We start from the raw sequence: 22,553 nt of genomic DNA on the forward strand, positions 1-22,553 counted from the left end.
AAAATAACCACGAGAGAAATTTTTTCAGGAACTCTATTTGCAGGAAAACACAGCATAAAGTGCAAAGACGGGACTTTTTGAATAAGAACCTGCTAGTAAGTCTGTGGGAGGCCAGTTAAAATGTTTCATCCCCCAAAATAAGCTTTCAGTTTAATTGAACAAATTTTGTCCGCATATTTCTTTGTGCTTCTGACACCTAGACATGCTGTATTTTCGGTGGCTGTATTTTCTGTGGTTATCAGCATGAGCTGCGAATGTAATTCTGAATTATAATTTGCATATTTAGCATTACAATTAGAAATAATTTTTACAAAGGATAAGTAAGGCATGAATAGTTATTCTGTTTTAACCATATTTTTATGAACATGAACTCAATGTCTCCAGGCGAAAAGCCAGGTTAGACAAAGTTACTGAATTTATTTTGCTTTTGGGTCAAAAGATTGCATTAATTGAATTGAAAATAGCTACTTATTCATTTCGTCTATAACTGCAGGAATGATTTGTAATGTTTCAATAAACACCTGTTCATTTACAATATAGGTGACAGTTAACTCTATAAATACATCTCATTAGATAGGGAGAAAGCATATCTAAATTAGGACAAGGAAGAGACATCCAAATCCTACTCCCAGCTCTGACACTGATCCCATGGCTGCTGCAAGGACCCAAAGCTTCACAAATGATTACTAATTTTCAGAGCCTTCATTCCTAGCAGCCTCACCCGCAACACAACTGCTCTTCAGAACCCAGGAGTATCCACAAGACCCTCTGGCCTACCCTGGTTGTTCATCATCTCTGTGCTTTGGAGCTTGGAAACTCTGAAACAGCAGAAGCTTACCTTTTGTCACTTATCATAGCTGCCAAGAGAGTGATGCTAAAACTGAAAATCTAAGTATAAAGGGGTAAGTGAACAGGCTTGATTGTTAAATATAGTTTACTGCATATGTACAGATGTTCTATTCCATAGGGGATATATAAATAACAATGTCCACTTACAGTATCCTTTTCTATATCTAAGTATATACTAAAAACACCTCCAAAGAAGTACAATAAAAAAGCTAAAAGATAGGTTATATTTAAAAGCTCTACTATTTCTGAATTACAAAATAACAAAACCTCTGGCTATTTTTTTTTTCTCTGGATATACTTCTTCTGTTACGAGGAGACACAAGCTCTTTACCAAAGTATTGTGAAATAATTACATTCCACGGTCAGAAAGTGATCCCATAGCCACGGATTTATTTAAAGCCAGGAATCTTTGACTTCTGCAGAAAACAGTAAACTCTATGGGTACAAAATTGTAGGCAGCTTGAAATGATCACTGGAGTAGAATTGCCATAGAATTACTAACATTTGCTGAATGAAAGAGAAAAGCTGTCCCTCTGTATGTGCCCTGATTGCTCAAAGACATTCTGTTACAAAGCCCCCAAATAATTTTCAGTATAGAAAGCCGAAAAGAAGTCTTTTCACACCTTTTTCTGCTCTCAAATGTTTCTTCTCCATCACAGCAAACTGACTGTAATAAAACCAGTTTTCTTTTGTGCAAGAAAATCAAGAAAAGGGATGGGCTGCACATGTATACAGACCTTGTCGGTTTTTAATGTCCTTAATCTGATCTTCTAAGACCTTCTGTAGATTCCGATTAGCTAAAACGTCTTCTTCTAGTTGTTTTCGCAACATGAAAATGTTGTTTAGTTCCGTTTGCAAGCTATTTATACTAAAAAAAAAAAGGAGAAAAAAAATCTTCACAATTCAATTCAAAACATTTTGTTGTACATCTCAGCATCTTTTATACATCCAGGTTTCCACCAAGAGCCTATTTCACATTAGCCATCACTGATTTTCATCACACAGTTACATCATTTTGATGCATAAGAATAAACAAATCCCTACATAGAAAGATGAGACTAAATCTTTACATATACGTCCTGTTCTCGCTGTTTTGAGCTGTGCTGCTTGTAAATCAGCTTAAACATGACAGATATATTCTACCAGCCAACTTCCATGTAATTCTTTTTAAGGAAAATCAAAATTACTAACTTCTGAAAAGTATGCAGAAAAGCATCATTATCACATAACATTGATGGCTCTGTGTATTCTATTATACGGTGACCATGGAAACTTTGTTCCCTTGCTACTATATAATCTAATGCTCCACTTAAGGAAAAAAAAAAAAAAAAAAAATCGTGTTTCACTCAAAATATGACCCAGACACAACTAACTGTTTTATTTCTACATTTATCCGACAGTCTGTAAAAACACCTTTTAAGGTCTAAATTGTCTCAATTATCTCAATGGGATGTAAATGCCAAAACTTACAAATGATAATTTGTCAATGTGAATTAATTCTTCAAGCAGCTTTCTTCCAAGGTGGCCACTGAAGCTCTTACTTTAGCATCAGACACTGTCCCTCAGGCCTGACGGTGTCAGCACCTCTAGCTGTCCCTTGCTAGATCTTCCCCATACCCTTCAACAACATCAACAAGACAATTCTGATCAGTCCATAAAAAGACTTAAATACACCAAAAACTGAAATTGTAGCAAAATGAAATAAATTGGATTTACTAACAAATAAATAACAAGGTGTTACTGAACTCATTGTATTATTTATTTTCACATTTACTTCACTCAGAACCGCAGTGTTTTAAGATAAATAAAGCTACTGTAGCATTTCCAATCCACTGCACTAAATGCCAGAGAATTCAGGAATCTTTAAAAAAAATTTAAATCCATCTTACAGGAGACTCTACAGGAACATACAGCACATCATACTTGCATGAGAATAACAGCATATTGTAGAAATGCATTAATTAAAAGACAGCATGTATGAAAAGACTCTCAGTCTGTCTTCTGACAAGTGTGCTGTTGTCAGTGTTTCCTGCACAAGAAACTACTGCTTTAACAAATTCTCCCTCGCTCAAGAGTATCTTTGAAGAGAGAGCTCTTAACTGCTCAGCTAAAAATTAAGAATAAAAACAAACACACACATTACTAGAAGCTAAGTAAGCACGTTTTCTCCTTTTCATGAGTTAAAGGTTTTATAAGAAAAAGCATTGATTCCCTGCTTGGAGAGACAAGAAATGTCTTGGTCCTGACATGTGGTAGCTTGTTTTGAAAAATAACCATCCAGCTTGCTTAAAATAAATAATGCCTAAAAAAAAATATGTCAGCAAGAAAACAGATGTTTGCCTAAAATCCATGTCACTACTGATGGCATTTACACAAATGAGGAAGCTGAATTTATCTGCAGGGCTTGTTTGTCAGCTCCCCAGAACTTTGGGGGTTCAAGTCTTCCTTGATGAGATTTACAGCACATCTCAGCCCACAAAACTACGAGGAGCAGAAATGAGAAGACCTGCCTTCAACTTCTAGCTCTATTGCTGAATCATTGCACATCCTCTGCAAATCCCTGCATAACACACACTGCTCTGTGCATCCTGTAACTCCGTATCAAGAAAACAGAACTAATGATCCTGATCCTACAGAAGGTAATTGGAAAACTCCTATTACCCTAATGATTAAAACTATAGTTATAATTTTCCTCATCTGAAAGATATTCTAAGAAAAACTAGTATCAGAGCTATGTTACTTTGTTGTCATTACTACGTAGAGTGTTGACAATCGCCTTACCCACAGAACATGTTTCAATGGCAGGTCACACCCTCCATATGAAATAGTAAAACAAACTGGCTTCTTCCTTCATTGGGTGATTGTTCAACAGAAAAGTCACAAAAGCCGTTGCTCTTTTCCCAGAGATAAGAAATAATCTCCATAATCTGACTTCTATCACTATTTCTAATGAAAAGATTCTAGTATCAAAAAGAGCTTCTGAGCCCTGGCCAAGCACAAGATGGCATTACTATTAATGCACTTAATTCAAATACCAGATCTCATCTACTTTAGCGTTACTCACTTCATCGTTTCCAAACTATAGTGGTCTATAAAACAACTGCAAAATACAAACACACATTCCCACAAAGTTGGCAGGTATGAGCCACTGCTTTCAGTCAGGAAGAGTTAGGAGCTAGCTCTCAAATGCTGCCAATACCTAATTAAGATATTTGTAATCATTACAGTAAAAATTTTTTTTTATAAAACGTTTACATTTATTTTACCTAAAGGCTAAGAATTTTCTTTATTTTATCATAACATCTCCTCAACAGCTAAGCAATAATATGATACAAAGTAAGCCACAGATTTCTTTCTAACATATTGTGTTCTTTGATTTTAAAAGGTTAAAAAACACTTGCTCCTGCCATACTTCTGAATGCTTTACACTGAAAGCATACTATGCAAACTTCAATTATTCTGTTTTGTTTAACCTTCTCCAAAATCTTACCGGCTTATATTCTCATCAAAATTCTCACAGTGCCACTTTTAAGATAAGCATTATCTGTATTTGCCATAACTATGGCAAATCATCCAGCACCCAAAAGCTCACAGCGATTTGATTCTTCTCCTATATTCCAACACAGGACATGTACCTCCTCTGAAAATCTAGCTGCTTACTTTGGAAATCAGGCTCATAGGAGATCCCAATCCAAACAGAAATATTTTCAGAAACATTTAACGAATTTAGATAATATAACCCCACTTACAAAAATAGTTCTCTTTTAAGAAGACTACTACAGCTAGTTTATGCTTTATGAACAATTGGCTGGTACAAAATAATCACCACTCCAGTTAAGCTGCACCTTTTTTCACAACTTCTAACTTTTGCCCTTTGAGTTTAGATTGTCCACGAAAACAGAAAAAGTACTTACCTATCCGATTCTTTGAAGGTCTTCACTAGTGTAGAATAAATATTTTGTTCCTTTCTTAAAGCAAGGATCAGCTTTTCATATTCAGCTTCTTTACTTTCCTAGATTAAAACAAGAACATCCTAAGCTTACAATGTAATTTTTAAGTTTTCATGTCTACAACTATGTGTATACTTGTGTCCTGAAGAAAATGTGAAAGAAGTAGAAATCCAAATTTGCTGAACAGGGCTGCCCACCTCCAATGCCTAATATGAATCTGGAAACTATTCATGATACTTAAAAACAGCTATTATTAAAGGAGGCAAATAATGTTTCATTATTTTCCTACTGTGAGTCACATACCTAAACAGTGGTTCATCATTTTTATCATTTTTATGACAGTCTAAAAAGCTTTTCCCCCCGCCTCTAGCATTCTTACTTCCAAGGTTTACAACTTGACGACCCAGGAACAACCTGGCAGGTACCTATTTCAGAGGAGGGGAAGGGAGAGAAGGGAAAGGGAAGTAGAGAAGCCCAAGCTCCAAGCACACATTTTAGAACATCGTCCTAACAGTCCTCTCCGTATTCTGGACAAAATCAGCTTTCTTTGAGGGAGGGGTTTCTGCAAATTCTGTACCATTGCTGAACAAAAAGGACCGTATCGAGCCAACAAATAAAGGATGAACTTGTCAGATACAGACTTGTTGAGTCAGCTTTCTGCACACTCAGCTGGGTCACTACAAGCTGCTGCTTTACTTGTGCAAAGAAAATTGTCTACCTTGCTCACAGAGGTATATTATTATTACTATTAGAATAAATCCAGACTCTTATGCTACATTCTCAGTAAGGATCCACTAAGTTCCCAAGACTTTTTTCACCCCAAAACAACCACACAGCCACTGAAAAAAAATCAGCAGGAGGCAAAAAATGCAGCTATTTAAAGGAGTACTTGCTCGCACTTACTACATAAAAATATCCAAGATATCAGCTGTCTCAGAAGAGAAAATAACTGAGATATCTATAGCAAATTTAGATGTATTGATGTCAGACACACACATTCTGCCTCTTTTTGAGAAGAATAGTAGGCCTTGTTGCTTCTCTCAGTTTTCTTTTTCAACTGAAAACTGAAAGGAAGAACAAAAAAGTGCCACAGCTAGGGGGAATGTTTATGGTCTGGTATGACAAGATAACTCTGGAGAGCAAGAATGAAAGGTAATTCTGTTTTCTCCATATTACAACCTCAAGATTGGAAACTAAACTCTCAAGAGATACTAAATCATTAGTGAACAGATCATTAACAAGGAAGAAGTCTACACCCAAGAGTTTTAAGCAGCTGTTATTACTCCAATTGCTATTCCTAAGGAAGGAATTGCAACAAAAATTCAGCTACAGTAGAATCTGATTAATTCACACTAACAATGCAAAGACTCTGTTAATTTGAAAAATTCGGTATTCTGCAAAGTAAACAGTACAAAAGCAAGGACAACTGTTGTTTACTTTTAATTATTTACACTCATACTTCACAGTATGCTAGCAAATATGTTAAATAGTATTTTGCAAGTGTAATCAAGTTTTGATCAAATTATTCCCGTTAATGTAATCTGCATGTCAGATCTTACTGCAGAAAGAGTAGCTCCTACCACCTAACACTACAGATTCTTTGAAGTGACCTTGCTTTTGTACACATGCATCGTGTTCATCTACCATCATTCCTAATGGTAGCTGTATTCTAACAAATGTTTCCAGGTTCTAGTGCAATTTACACATTAAATACTATTCTGTATATGAAGTGCAAAATACTGAGCTTCATATCAAGTTTATTATCTAGATGAGCAGAGGAGGAGCACACAGCAATGGCTTCTGCTGACTGCGTATCGAGAAACACAAAGGCAAACAAATGGAGGGGGGTGATCCAGAGTCCATTAATAAAAAAATCTCACAAAAAAAAAGCATGTAAAAAAGTACATCTTACAACCTGAATTAAGGAGTCTTACCAATGTGTTGGAACCTCAGCCTTTCAAGAACAGTCACTAAACATAAAATACACAGATTGCAATCTAACTTGGAAAACGTTTGATCACAATGACACTGATCAATGACATAGAAAGCAACAAGAAGAAATAAATCTTTTGACTTAATTTAGTTGGTTAACAGTCTGTTAAAAGTTCTAGTGAACTCTTCCATATGTCTGATACAAGCCTTGCAATTATTACTGAAGACACTACAGAACTCTATCCTAATTAAAAGCTCTGTCTGAAACACTGGCAAAGTAATGTCGCTCTGAAGAGTTTACGGTACAGAAATTAGATAACGGTTGTCACCAATTGTTCAGGGTCTACCGCTGCTGTATTAACAAAGCAGTGTTATACACAGAAACATGCTCCGGTTTCCTATGTTTCTTTTAGAATTCACATATTAATTTAGTTCTACATTTGCACCAAAATCTCAGTAAGCTCATGCAATCCTCCCAACTCTTTTTTTCTGCATAACAGGATACATGAGCTGTTTCTTAATTCCAAACGTCACAGACTATACACAAATTACTATGGACTCTAAATTCAGCTAGCTAGGTAGAAGTTAGCACAACCATGAAGAAGTGTTCTTGATTTTTCAGAATCTTTCATGAATAATAAGGATGAGAAGATACAGCACGAAAATCTCTTTTTTTTTTTTTGTACATTATTACTGTCATTTCTAAATAAAGCGTAGGAGTGAATTATTCCAATCAACTCCCCAACGGTACACAAAACATAAGGCAGCTCTGTAACTTAAATAGACCATAATGCTGTGGGAGTTAATGAAACATTAAACCTCTTGACACATGGTGTGAGGGAAAATGTGCTAGAGGAGATAGCTGCAAGACATCCAGGACCATATTGCAGTGAAAGATTTATATTCCCATGAAAGGAGGCAATTCAATACATTAAAGTCTATATTTAAGTCTGAAATACTATTGCTAAGCAGCAGTGGTGGAAAACATAACTTACTTTCATTAAAGGTTTCTCAAATTGTAAGCAATGAAAGTAAAAGGTTTATACCTCCACAATAAATAACTTATTGGCAAAGTCACAAGAATCTCCAGTTGCCTCACTGAATACTCTCTTGCTTACAACAATCATCGGGGTCATTTCAAAATCTCTGAAGGTTAGAAGATGAATGATTGAGAGAAGGCCATAACCTACACCTCTTCACTGATTCATCTATCCATCCATCCACGAGTACCAGAATCTGGTAATTTCTTCTAACATTGCAGTAAACTTTATATATGGTCTACCATAAATGAAGCAATCACTAATAAGATTAAAATTGTTATGGGCCACTGAGTCATACATCTAAAGATGAAAATTACTATAGCAAAAGACTTTGTTGGTGACTTTTAGAAGATGTCATCTCAACCACAGAAAATGTCACAAAGCTGATGGCTCTGAGGAACTTATGGCCCTTCTTGGTGATATGCGAGGCAAGACTACTGGACTATATACTCCAAATATCACTTCATCAGGCTAACTCCTTTAAAATGAAATTTCTGCTAATACGGAAATGGTGAGATACACCAACCACATCCACTCCCATAACCAGGCCATACTCAATGTCACAGGTAAAAAGCATGATGTTCGAAGTGTGTGAAGAATGGATATTGACAAAAAACATTGCTGTTTTCAGCTACAAGCTAATCTCATCAAATCAGAAATTGAACTACCACCTTGTTTATGTGTTCACAACATCAGTTTCAAGAGACTGAAAGCAACAACTACAATGCACTGATCACTATTTAATAGACAGGACACTTGTATAAAAAAAAAAGTCAACTACATCACTTTCCATAATCACGACGACTCAGCAATAATGCGCACACTGCATCAATTTCAACAGCTAAGACATGTCTGCAGTACTGCAACAATTGCACCAATTCCAATTCTCACGACACCCATCAACTGCAATGCTCTAGTTACATCAATAACTTTCACGCATTAACTATAATTTCTCCAGCTGCAGCAAATTAGACATCACAACTGTATGCACACAGTATTCTTCAGTTCCCTGACTGCACAGTATTAACTCCCTACATACAGGAGTAATTATAACCAAAGTCAAATAATGTGCTGATCTTACAGGAATTAGAAAGTGCCTTGTGTCTGCAGAAACATCGGATTTGCCTTGCAGTGTTATCAGCTAACTACATTTTGTACTCCACCCTCAAGTGGTGTATAAGCTCCCCTCCCAAAAACAGACATCATGGAAAGGCTACACTACAGCAAATCCAAGAATATTTTTTTACACTTAGAGAAATCAATTTAGAATTAAAACTCGTATCACTGTGGCCCCTTACTGCAGTATATGCTGTGTGCAAGATTACATGTGCAGCACAACAGAACTCAGAAGCACAGCTCAAGGACTGAACAAAAGCCACTTTTCTCAATTTTGCTGCTTTTCTCGGTAATAAAATGAACCACAAAGATCTAAAAATCTGTGCTAGAAATACATTTACCTAACAAATGCTCCAACAAAAAGAGCTTTGTAAATATAGGAGTACTGGTGAGAGAAGAGCATTAAACACAAAACCAACTAAAGTTTCCAAAATTATATGGAGTCCACTGCACTTCCAAATTCCTTGGCTGTAAAATGCATTTTATTATCAGTGCCCTTGCACACTCTCTCTCTAGCCCATGACAGTGGCTCAAGAATCCAAAGTCTAATTAGAAACTGTCATTTATCTTTCCTGGCCTGGCCAAGGCACCCAGCAGAGCTTTGGATGTTGGTTGCTTTAAAATTTATCATTACATTAAAATAAAGTAAAAAGGTATGATGAAAGAGAGAAGTTCTGCATCTCTCAATCCAGTTTCTTCAACTTTAAAGATCCGTGAGGCTAGAAGAGCTTGATTTCTGTTCTCTCTGGTGGGGAGGATCCAGCTGTGCATCTGTTGAGAGTTGGTGCAGCACTGTAAAGTCATCAAAGAGTCCAAGGCAGCCAATGAGAGCAGAGCTCTGGGTAATCTGTGTCCAAAAACTTATGATTAATATGCCGAAGTGGGTTCTTACAGAAGATATCTTACACAGAGGTTGAGCTGAGAGGACAATGGGTTGTGATTAGGTATTGTTCACAATCACTAAGTGAACCAGCAATAGAGAATAGATTGTGATTAGAAGGTGGGTACTGGGTCATTACCATGCATGGCTTCGCTTGCCACTGTTCTTTCTCCTGGTTATACACCTGTATTGGAAGTGGGGTGTACAGAGGAAAGTTAGCGTTTGGTTTTCTTTAATTCTGATTTTCCATCACTCTTAGGTCCCTTTGTGACAGAAGTTATGTGCATGCACTGCAGTTTGTTTTACAGAGGTAGAATTTCTACTCAACCTTTCACAGGCTTTATTTTCTCTGCATGTATATTCATATATACTTTGATATACTCTGCACTGGTATCCTGGCAAACAGTGATGCAGCTCCTTTACTCTGAGCTTGTCATATACCCTATGACTCAACCTGTGCTTGCATCTATCTTGTTTAATAATAGTGCCCATTACATATTATGCATCTCATCACTAGTGTGTTCAGAATGTGACACAAGACGTTGCACTCATGTTTCCTTTGCCATTGGATCACTTTATTTTAAACTTCCTTGAGACAATCTCATTAATGACCGATATATCGTTAAAGAAACGAAATAGCTTTCTCCATCACTAGTACATACTAGTCTAATTCTTTTTACTTTGCCTGATGCTTGTGGCGACCTTAGCATACTAGGCTGCAAACAACATAAAAAAAGACAAGAAATGTACCTTAAAAAGCAGCTTACTTGTTCAATAATCTGTACACAATAATAAAAAATGCACTGATGGAGTCAGCAAGTGATTCAAAAACTTCTTAACAATACCTGACTTTTTTTTTGTTAGTACAGAATTGGGGGGGTGAAGGAGGAAGGAACTAACTCTATATTTTAAGACTTTCAATTTTGACCTCTGATTTCAGGTACTAACAAGTCTTTTCAATTTATGGCATCAAATAAAACAATAGGCATATATCATCCACCTTTTTTTTTAATATATATATATATATTTCTGTACCATTTCCTTTCTTCTGTGCTTCAAAGTAGTCTTCTTCTTGCCCTAGACATATCTTCACTCCTACCTACATTTTTTATCCTCACGCTCCATTTATCTCCTGTGGTCACTAGCTCTGTGCAATCTTTCCCCTTATCTACCAGAAGTACACAAACTCTCCTCTGCACCTCTCTTCAGAAACGCAGATACCCTCCCACTCAGGGAAATATGTCTACCCTAATGACCACAAAATCCTACCTCTTTATGGCAGGCAAAACATTTAACGCGCTTTCTGAGAGTAATGGGTTTAGTGATGCCATATAAACTCATCAGAGTACAATACTATGTACTCTTACAATGCCAGATCAATACCACCACAATCATACAAATCATATGACACAATTATTCATAAAGACACTGTTATCTTTTTAATAATACAGAACATCTTTATATGGTATTGATATAAAGGAAAAACAGCCCCTCGCTACATGGGTGAATTACAACGTCCACACCTTTGAAGCCAAAGTCAAAATTCTCTTCAATTTGAAGTCAAGGTATTTATCTGCAAATGATCAGAGTTATGAAAAACTCACCTCTAACTCTCTGACTATCTTGATGATTGACTGTTGAGACTGTGCAGCACATTTTTCCTTCATTAAGCCCTCATTTTTCAGTTCAAGTTCTTCATTGGCTCTTAGAAGGTTCTTGTACTTATTCAGGAGCTCCTGCAATTCTGCATCCTTTTCTTTAACTGTTCCATCAAGTTTCTGACAAAAGAAAACAATGAGACAGTTTTACAAAATTTCTCTAGTTTTATACTGCAAAATAGACAAACAAACAAAATTCAGGAGAATATCCAAGGATGATTCGGTACGTTTTTTACATACCTCACAAAAGATGATCTCAATTTAACATAATAGAAGCAAAAAAAGATCAAACAGAAGCTTTCCCCAGCTATCCAATCTTTTACGTATTAAAAAATAAGTCAAGGCATGCACCTTGGTCTCCAGCTATAGATCAACCTCAACTATTACTCTTTGCATTACTGGTTGAATACCATCGGTACTTTTCAGGGTTATACCTCCAGCTATTAAAAAAACCGATCGGGGGTCCGTTAACATTCAGGCAGCTCCCTTCTCGCATATGTCATTTTGAAGGGACTCCAAAAAAAGAAAATAAAATATTTCAGTATCTATACCTATTCCTCAACTTCTGGTTTCTGCACAATAAACTGAAAATCACAGGCACTTCAGAGCTTTTAAAGTATCTTACCACAACAGTGAAAATTCTACATTAGCAAAGCTTTCTTCCTCCTCTGTCCACACACTTCATAAAACCCTAACAAGAAATCTTGTTGAATGCCACACACGCTATAATTATATGTCTGTTCTGCAAATACGGCATTATAAAAAGTGAAGGATTATCATCAAAATCAACAGCAATTCCAAATACAAATGTGATTTTGTAATAGCTCTTCACACAAAATCAAATTATAACTTTCCATTTTTCATTTCAACTTAAGTCTACCTACCTGAAGCAGTAGATCCTTTTGATTGACATTGTCTGTTAGCTGCTTGATAACTAGTTCTTGGCTCTGCAACTTCTGATTGTTTTCACTCAAAAGAATATTGTAATGATGTTCAGCTGCTTTTTCTTTCTCAGTTATTTCACCATGTAATTTCTCTAGTTGATTTCTAAGGTCCTACAAAAAACAATGAAACTGAATATTTAGCAAATCATCTTCAAAAAAAGTTTAAGACTAACAATCCACATTATTAGCTTAACTTTCCATTGCTTTAAAGTACTCATATCACTGAATAGTCTGGAGAATGTATTTAAGCCAGTATCTTTCTCTTGGCATCAATGAACACAATTTAAGAAAGAAAACTTTTAGATGAAGTGTCAGTATTGTCTTCTAAAAATCTAGGTTGTTCTTGTTTAAATGCTTTTCATACAGAATGACTGGACTCCAAGGCTGTTGGGAATATCATGCACGTAGATATTGTCGCTGTCAGAATGAACATTCACTTCTGAGTCAATTTAGTCCCTTGCTAGAAATAGGAGAAAATTGGTTACGGGCGATTCAGTTTGTCATTTGCTCTTTTTCTCATCACGCCATGAAAATTCTTGCACTAACACTGTATTATTAGTTACTTTTGCATCAAACAAAAGGTCAGAAATGTTAAAACATTTTCTTTTGATATAAGCACAAATTTCAAATGACCAATCAGGTCAGTCTCGGATTAGAAGTTGTGAACAGAACTCGATCTTGGTTCTGGCTCTGTTAATTACTTCCTGCATCTCCAAGATTAGTTGTATCTTCACCACAACTTAGTTCCTCATGAGAGAAACATATACTTCTTGTCCATTTTGCTTCTAAAACACAGAAACAATCTCTTCCAATAGCCTTATGTATTACCAAGTCCAAAGGACTCTGAGATCTGCTAGGATCAACATGGACTACTGCAGTGTCCTGCAAGTTGCACACTTGACGCACACCACAATTACAGCTTTCTCCTCTGCATTCCTACTGATCCTGTTCCACTTCACTTGAAAATCCACCACCTGAAAATGTAGCTACCTATGGGGTTTCAAAGTCTGATCACCTGATAAAGCCTTGGGTTCCAAGCAATAACATCAAAAAATTCCTATTCCTTACATTTTGCTATGAACTGGGACAATCGCTAAATTGATAGAAATATATATGAAATTATTAGCATGTAATTAATAGTCAGTTCCCAATTACAGAGTGGAAAATATGCAAGAGCACAGGGCAGTAGAAAAATCCGTAATGTGGCTTCTCTGCCCTTCCACCTTCTCTCCCACCACCACTGTGTCACTTCAAACTTTTTTGCTGATTTGTTGGAAGTTTCAACATTGTCAGTTGAAAGAGGCATAGCTTGCATATACACTAGCCTAATTTTATAAGCTTTTACTCTGCAAGAAGATCCACAGCATTTACTGCATGGATTGTGTGGGAAAAAAAGAAGTAGAAATTTGTAACAAAGGAGCTGTTGTCTAAAACTGAACAATTAAAACTTACAGAACACTTTATACTATCTAAACTTCTCTACAGACCCAAAGAGCCAGGTAACACAGCCTGCATCTTAAAATAAATGTTTTCCATTTATTCCCAAAAAGGGCCCATTTGTGAAGTATCATAAGCCCTTTAGTTTGCACATACGGTAGTCACCTATAAACTTTACATTTACCTCCACTGGGATTTAAAATTCAATAGCTGTTTCTTATTCTAAGTACAAAGACATAGTACTAGTGACGCTTTAATTGCAATCTCTTTAAAAACTATTTTATGTCCTTTTCTTGACTTAATTACCTTGCTTCATGCAGGTTCACATCAAATCCTTAACATCATTTTACTACTTCAGTGTTTTACTTCTGTTTATTTTGCACATTAAATACAAATTGTCATTTACAATGCCTTTTGTTTTACTTGCTTAATTTTAGCTTCGTACCAGGGTTCAGCTAAGAAATTCCTAATAGCTCCCGAAAAAACTCAAATGTTATTCAGTTTCAATGAACGATTAAGCTAGAGCTTCACTTCTCCAAACTAATAAAGTTAATTTTTTCAGGACCAAAAGAACTCCTTGTTCGACGAAGAAAACTGAAGAATTGCAGAATCAGGTCCAAGTTTTGTCTATATACACAAACTCTCAAATATGTTTCTATTTCTTCCCAACTACTAACTATAAATATAAACTGCAGTGTAGCACAGCTCTTTTGAAAGTAGTGTAAGGTCTGATAACCGCAAAGTCTTTTGGCTTCAAGTCATGGAGCTCTTCAAGTGGGTCACACATTAAGCCTATTCATATACAACACGTGAACTGGAAGCAAAGGATCAACAGCAGTGTTATGATTTTCGCTGCATTGCAAAGTTCACTCCTCAGCTTTCTATTTTTACATTTTTTTTATACTATTACATCAATAGGAGGCTTTAAGTGAATACATTACCTGTTAGGTAACTAAACTTCAAAGGAATACTTTTGACCTGTCCTATAACTTCAAGTGACCAATACACTGTGACTTCTCTTTATGGAAACCATAAACATCTTTAAGAAGAAAAGATGATAGACATGCATAGATAGAAAAGATGCTGCTGCAATAACAGTATTACACCCGCTATTTTCTAATTACAGTCATCTTGGTGTACAACACTTGTCAGGTACAGAAACTATCCCTCTGCCTTTAAAGCAGCAAAAATATTATGGCTAGGTTTATGGAAGGAGGTGGACTGACAAGGCATACAACTATGGAAAAAGTAAAAAAGCCTGCAAGAGACTTGCAATTTGCAGATACTTTGCCTCCACTATTTCTGCCCCCAGAGTTCCCTAAATCCTTCCCAAAACAAGCTAGAATTGAGACTGAAAATTATGTTCTTTGCATGAGCTAGAATTCTGTAACACACAAAACTATCCATCACTATAGCAGGTTGCTTGAACTCATTGACCACTCAAATTGTCTGGGAGAAAATCTATTGGTTTCTATACATTGAGCTGCAAGGATAATATAGTACCTACAGCTCTCGGAGCATAAACTTTGCAATTCCCTCTGCCAACCTTTTTCCCAGAAGACTTTCCTATGATTAATGATAGTTGAACTAAGAAAAATGAATGTAAAACACTAATATAGAAGACCAGAGCAGATGCCTCCCCCTCCTTGTCAGATGGAAAACAGGTTGGTGAATAATTAAGTCGTGAAGCTCCAAAACCTCCCTCTCGGGCTAAACTACAGGTAGGAAGACTAAATAATAAATTCTGCCTAATGAGTTATTCTGCATTTCCCCAACCAACTGATCAAATATGAATATCTAGTAAATATACTCTAATTGTCCACATTTAGGCCTGGAGAGAGAATGGATACTTGAAGCGTTTAATCATGTAAATTTGAACAAACTTTTCAATCAAGAAGCACTGAATCTCTGTTATAGACACAGTAACATGGTGGACACAAGCAACATTAAGGATGAGTTGATGTTTATTCCTCATCAATTGTATGTAAGAATATATGCCCAAAGTTTCTTGTTGCAAAGAGCTTAAAGTGATGACGAACTACTGCTTAACAGCAGTTTCTGGAAAGTACACAACTGAAAGAGGTTTTGCTTTTAAAAAAACTAGTAAAAAGCCAGGGCACCCACCCACCCTGAGGCAGGGACATTGTTCAAGAACATCTATGCCCACTGCTCCAGAAGACTCCTAATACTGGGCACAGTCTGAGATTTGGAGGATCAGCTCACATGTAACAGTCTTAATTTAATTTAACCTTCTTCCATTCCAAGACAGTAATGCCCAAATCATCTCCAGACAAACTGGGTTTACAATAGGGCAGAAGTACTTTTTCTGGCTCTCTAGGGTTTTTGGTTTGGTTTGGTTTTTTTTTTAAATAGATATATGCAAAAATTGGGATTATCCCAATTACAGTATATGAAAAGTCATTGAAAACTTCCCTGTGAGTGAAGAGCTGAGACAGCAGTTCATTACAGATGTTGAGGGCATTTTCTACAGTTTAGGCACATTCTTGCTAGTTTAATTCTAACAAAATAGAAACTCTGATAAATAGGTATCTTGGAGCATAAATAGAAAAGAATTTTTAAGGCTGTCTCATAAAAAGTTTGCATCCGATCAGATCAAGTGGTTTTCTATTTGTCAAAGAGCAAAATATCACAGCATATTTTTTTACTCCCACGTATCTACTACTTAATGGGCAACATTTCACAGGCAATGTTGCTATATCCAAATGTACTAGCAACTTTGAAATTGAAGCAGCTGTTCTGCAAGGAGTAGGAAATAGGTTAGGGATATAATTTTTATAAGACTGCTCATCTTTTGGCAGGAACAAGGAGCTAGTCATTTACATGAAAAACTTGGACATAATGGAGCCAAACAGGCTTCTGTAATACAGGTAACTTTGAATCCCTGGCAACTCCCTACTCAGTCCTATTTTGCCTGTCTTTCCTATACGAAGTTATATTCTAGCTCCCGTAAAAGATGAAAAGAGTTCCGAATAGAGAAGACAGTTAAATATAAAATACTTTAAATCAATAAAATATGTTCTTTGTGGCTGTTTCACTGACAGGAGCAATCTGTTCTTTCTCTCCTTAACCTCAACACCCTGAAGAAATTTCAAAGCACACCAAAGATAGAGACTTTGTGACAGCAGCCTAACCACAGTTGACAATCAACCAAAAATGCAAATTAAACTGGGGGCAGGAGACAGGGAGAACAACTTGTTTGTTTGTAGGTAAAGAGATCCCTCTACTGGTTTTAAGTGATATTGCAGGGACAGCAATTTCCATGTATACCTACTCTATTAAGGTCCTTATTTAATAATTGACCCAAACCATCCACCAAATAAATACAAGCTCATTTAATCTTTTATGTAATCTAATATAGCAGCAGACTAATCCCTAACTGAAGAGGGCCAGACTTTGCACACAGGCAGGAACTCTAGGTGAGAAGACTTTAGAAAAATCCAATGACAAGACATACAGGTGAGAACTATGTTTCATGTCAGTCACTCAGCAGAAGGTGCATCCTTTTTTCAAAGGAAGAAAAGAAGAAACCTGATCATTCACTTTGTTGCATGAGCTGTGCATGTTGGAAGCAGAAGTGCTTATCGAAACACCTACAGCAAGATAAAAACCCTTAAACAGAATACGAAGCAAGTAAAATTAATGAACAGATACAACACATCACTTTCATGTTAAATTGTGATCGACTAATCCTGTGCTTTGGGAATTTTACAAGCAGAAATTATTAAATATACAGTCTTTACAATGACCCTGCTATGATAGCAAAAAGCAAGCTGAAGTTTGGCTTAAGGTTGCAACAACTGGCTACACACTCCTGTTCTGCATTAGAACTTAGAAGAAAGTTTAATTAGTGTAATTTAAGATAATGGATAGACATGTAACAAGACAAATACAGCAGAAATACAAAGTGTACATTGTCATACATGTTCAGACTCTCCCATGAGAAAAACTGAAACCAATAGTAACCACTTACCACTTATAAAGGCTAATGATTTTTTCTAGGACCTAACTAAGACTATGAAAACAATACTTATTTTAAAATATTTTTCTGTGCAGATTATGTGCCAGAATTTTCCTCAATCTTCTGGGCCATGTTCTTTTGAACACTGGCTTTAGGCAAATACATTTACCTTCCGAGGAAGTATTCAGATTAAAAAACTAGATTTGTTAGAAAAGGACATGCTAGAAATGCTACATTATTTTTAAACTTTATGAAATAAAGAAAAAAGTGATAATAACGTTAATGGTTTTGTCACTTCTGCTCTTCTGTAGTTGTGCTTCATCCAGCTCCTTCTCCATTTTCTCTCTTTCTAAATTCAAATCATTTAGCTCTTGATCGGTCCTTTTAATCCTCCTTTGTAGTTTATGATTCTCAGCAGCCTTTGTAAGGTTTTCTGAACGCAGCTCTGCTAAGAGGGTCTCTTTTTCCATCAAGAGAGCTTGATAATCCTCAGCACCCTGAAACATAATGCAGCATTCAAGTTCCACAAGGATATTTTGTAGAGACTGGAAGTCTTTACTCCTGTTGCGTCCAAACCCACTCCCCCACACCTCTTTCCAGTACTTCAAAATTACGGTGCAAAAATACAGTGAAATGACATTTACTCACACAACAGGGAAAATGTTACACTGACAATTTTCTCAACTAATGTAACACAGCTTTCAATGACATCCAGCACAGGATAACAAAGTCTTAGATAAGTAAGAATTAGATAAAGGATTGACCTGCAAAGGAGTCCATAGCGCAAATGAGATCGTATTATTATTATGTAATAAGAGCTTTGGGAACCAATAAAGCTTTCTATTTTTGGGTCAGTTTGAATCCAGACAAGGTCAAGTCATAAACATATTTTTTATATGAAATAGCAAGTCTGATTTGTGTTCTTCCCCATCACATACTGTTACAACTGGCCTCCCTGAAGCTCACAACACAGATGACAGGATTAGTGGGTTATGCAGCATGACCTACTCACAGAGAACTGCCTTCAACTCAAGTTTGTAGCTAAGTAGCAGAGTAATGAGGAGAAAGGCTTGCTCTGTCACCCACCATGCAATATAGATTCTGTGGACAGGAGGGCTTAGTTGCACACTTTTTAAACCTAGAACTTTTCAAAAGTAAGGAAGCTCTCATAAAAATGTAATGGTTAAAATTAGAGTAATATTTCAAAGCAGGACTTCCATGGTATGAAAAAGCAAACGTAAGCTATAGATTCACACACAGACCAAAACGACCTGAAGAAGAAATAGGATATACTTTTCTCAATAGAGCACACTTAAAATTTGAGCTTAATTGAAATAAATGGCTTTTGAAGAAATGAAGGTGCTCTGTGAGAACTAAACATTACTACTCCATTAGACTCTGAAATCAAAAAACAGTACAGTCAGTCACAAAAGCTTTAGGTGCATGTACTTCGGAGGCAAGTGTACCAACCTCTTCCATTCCTAAAAAAGTGGAGGAACAAACATTATAATGGAAGATTCATCACTGCCTCTAATGAGTATTAGCTAGTTTTATCAGACTTAGTTTTAGATGAGTTGGAAAACCTTACAAGAGACATTATGTTGTCTATTTTAATATAAAATTCTTACTTTCTCCCATTTTACATTTTAAGACCTTTATAATATATAAATTATCATCATAAAGTCCTTTCTCCACACACATGAAAGCATTACTACATTACTATTACACATTTTCACAAACAACACTCCACTATTTTATAACAGTGGTTTCACATTTATTATATAAATAAATCCAAACAAGTATCTCATACCCAGTTCAACTCTGCTAGCATGAAGTGTGCTGTTACCATACTTTTGGAAGAACAACCAAAACATTCTTAGGTCAACAAAGAAAGCTCAATATCATCTCAACTCCACAACTATGTGTGTCTTTATTTTTAACTCATTTTGCTTTTGCACATTTCTCCCTTAATTCTGAGTTGTTATAGAAGAAAAAACTCAAGAAACAAGATAAGTAATCTGACATTTTAACGCTCTATCATTTAAATAATTTGATTTGGGAAATTTTTTTCAAAGTAAGAAAAATTAAACTTTTTAAACAACATTTTAAACTAATTTCCATTCCTCTACTTTCAAAGATACAAAGCACTACCTGCTGTGTGGAATTATGGAAAAGGGAGGAGCAGGGATGAGGGAAGCAACATTAAATGCTTGCTTCTTACCTTGAATTTTTGGATGTGTGCTTTGTGAGTTGCCTCTCTTGCATTAGCCAATGAAGTATTTAGATCTTCAATTTCAGAACCAAGCTCCTCATTCTTTAAGTAAAGTAAAATGAACACTATGTAGAAAGAGTTATTTCCAAGGGATGGTGATTCAGTAATAGCTATCCCATCTCATTATCCATTCATCCAACTATACAAAAAAAATACTTTAAAGAACAAAAACACCAAATACATCATAATAAACCTTGTATAAATAAATTCTTCTTATACAACACTCATTAGACGGCCTATCACTCAAGTTAAATATTTCCCATTCTTCCACAAAATCTCAGCTGATTTTGAATTTCAGCTGATGTTGACCTCTCCTATTTTAGCTGTCTTTATGACAGCTCCACTTACTCAACAACATAACATACTTCTCATACCTTTTAAGTGGTGCTTAGAGCTGATAAAAATCAGTGTGCAACTGAAAACATTTTTCCTCAAAGTTCTTAAGGGACAAAGTACCAGTTAAGTGTCTTTTTCCTCTCTCCTCCAGTCCAAGACCCAAAACTCTAGATAAACAGAACTGCTTACAGATATGACAGCAGCGATTAAGGACCCACTAGAAGTCTCCTAACGGTTACAGTGAGATCGTCAACCGCTGCCACATACACAATGCACACACTCCTCTCCCAATGATAGTCCTACAAACCAGGAAGATCATAATCATCATACCTCTTTTTCCTTTGCTTTTAATGCAACAGTTAGCCCTTGAATGGTTCTATCCCTTTTCAAACCATTCTTCTTTTCAACAGCAAGCTCATTTTCTCTCTCTTGGAGCTCTTCTTGAAGTGACTAAATTAGATTATGTGAAAGTTGCATTAACTTCCCACTAGAGACACTGTAACTGCACATTAGTAAGTACATTCTCCCAGAGTTCTTATATCTTATGACTCAGATTACTAACATAAAATATAGTCCCAAAATGCAAGTCATCATCTTAAAGATGTGCCTGGAATATGGTATAAGAAACCTAACCTCGTGGGCTGGCCATGAGTATCAGCTTCAATATTTGATGAGTGTGCCTATCAGCTTTACTGATAATTGCTTCAAAAACAAGGTGATCCTTCCTGTCATCTAACATAAAAGAGAATTTACCAGAGGACTTGCTTTGCTTTCTTTCAAGTCAAAGCCTCTCTGTATCTATGAATGCGTAACAGAAGAGATCCCAACATTCATTGAAAGTGGTCGAGGAAACAGAAACAAAACTACAACTTACCTGAATTTTTTTTTCAAAGGAATTTTTCTCTTTTTTAAGCTCCATTCTAATAGCCTATAAGAAAAAAAACAGTTGTTACGGTCAAGTAAATTCATTCTAAACAAAAATGTAACTCATTAAGCATTAAAATGAAGCAAAATGAGCTTAAAAACCTTGGGGGGGCAGGGACAAAAATTTAGTCTACGCCTTTTGGCAGGAATATATTGAGTCAGTTGTTTCCTGGAAGTCTACAAATGTACCCGGGCACAGTATGAGCCTGTCCAAATTAAGAAGGAAAAAAAAAACTACTAAACACCACAAAAACCCACAGAACATGTTCTTCCATGAGACAGGACACCTGTACTCGCTGAGTTAATAAAAAGGCATTTTTATGTGACATTTATCTATGTCGGCAAGATGCTTTTACGAAAGGAGATTTTAATTAACACTTTTCATTGGGGAGGTTACAGAGTATTTTTTTTAAAAACGTAATCATATATAAAAACAGAGTTGTGCAGATTTTGTTCATCAGATTTTTTTCCCTCCAATACTGCATCCCAAAATGATCATACAGTCTCCCCACCTCCTATGAAACGATTAAAGATGACCCTGTTTTCATCTTGACACACAAATACTCTCGTGAAACCAGGATAGTTTTTCCTGACACATATTGATTTAATTGCAAGAAGACCCAGAACTGAAAACTTTTAATTCCACTAATCAGTCCAATCGTGGAAAGTTCTCTTTGTCTATTCTTGACATAAACAAAAGAAGTGTGTAGGTACTGATCAATATTAAGTTCCAAAACAAAAGGGAAGGAAGTTGCTCAGAAGCATGACAGCCTCCATGATTACTTTCTTAATTCTGCCAGCTTTAATTTATTATTTGAAAAACCAGGGTGGGGGGCGGGGAGGAGAAAAAAAAAAAAAAAAAAAAAAAGACAACAAGCCTTAAGACCGGTTTCCACATTTCAACTTTCAGGATATCTGTCTTCCTGTTTAAGATCCAAGCGAAATGAAAGACTGACTCTTAGCACCTTTTGTAAGCTAAAGGCTAGACTTTCACTTTATTTCACGAGACTTTTTTATGCCTACCTCCCTTACCACAGTTTTTTCTCCAGACCATAACAATAGAGATACTTCCCAAAAATAAATTCTCAAGTCACATTCTTAACTTCTCTAGAAGTTATGTCATCTATTGAGGGATCTGCTAGCATCTAGCATTTTTTTAGATATACTTCTGTAAAGCAATTGCACAGTATAATACAAGCATAAAGTCAATGGGAAACATGACCTGCCATTGAATGA

At 36.1% G+C, this 22,553-nt stretch overlaps 1 protein-coding gene across 1 annotated transcript in view; it reads right to left on the bottom strand.

Moving 5' to 3' along the window:
* CDK5RAP2 (CDK5 regulatory subunit associated protein 2) overlaps positions 1-22,553 on the bottom strand; it is a gene marked incomplete at its 3' end in the record, with an annotated part of 84,555 nt that overhangs the window by 49,285 nt on the left and 12,717 nt on the right. The window contains exons 7-15 of the mRNA XM_009580986.1: positions 21,268-21,321; positions 20,724-20,843; positions 20,007-20,099; positions 18,064-18,282; positions 12,310-12,480; positions 11,372-11,545; positions 4,764-4,861; positions 1,587-1,717; positions 1,488-1,497 (exon numbers count right to left, since the gene is read on the bottom strand). Coding sequence (XP_009579281.1) covers positions 1,488-1,497; positions 1,587-1,717; positions 4,764-4,861; positions 11,372-11,545; positions 12,310-12,480; positions 18,064-18,282; positions 20,007-20,099; positions 20,724-20,843; positions 21,268-21,321 — 1,070 coding nt within the window. The remainder of the gene's footprint in view (positions 1-1,487; positions 1,498-1,586; positions 1,718-4,763; positions 4,862-11,371; positions 11,546-12,309; positions 12,481-18,063; positions 18,283-20,006; positions 20,100-20,723; positions 20,844-21,267; positions 21,322-22,553) is intronic.

The sequence above is a fragment of the Fulmarus glacialis genome, unplaced genomic scaffold, assembly GCF_000690835.1.
Source record: "Fulmarus glacialis isolate BGI_N327 unplaced genomic scaffold, ASM69083v1 scaffold4667, whole genome shotgun sequence".
NCBI lineage: Eukaryota > Metazoa > Chordata > Aves > Procellariiformes > Procellariidae > Fulmarus > Fulmarus glacialis.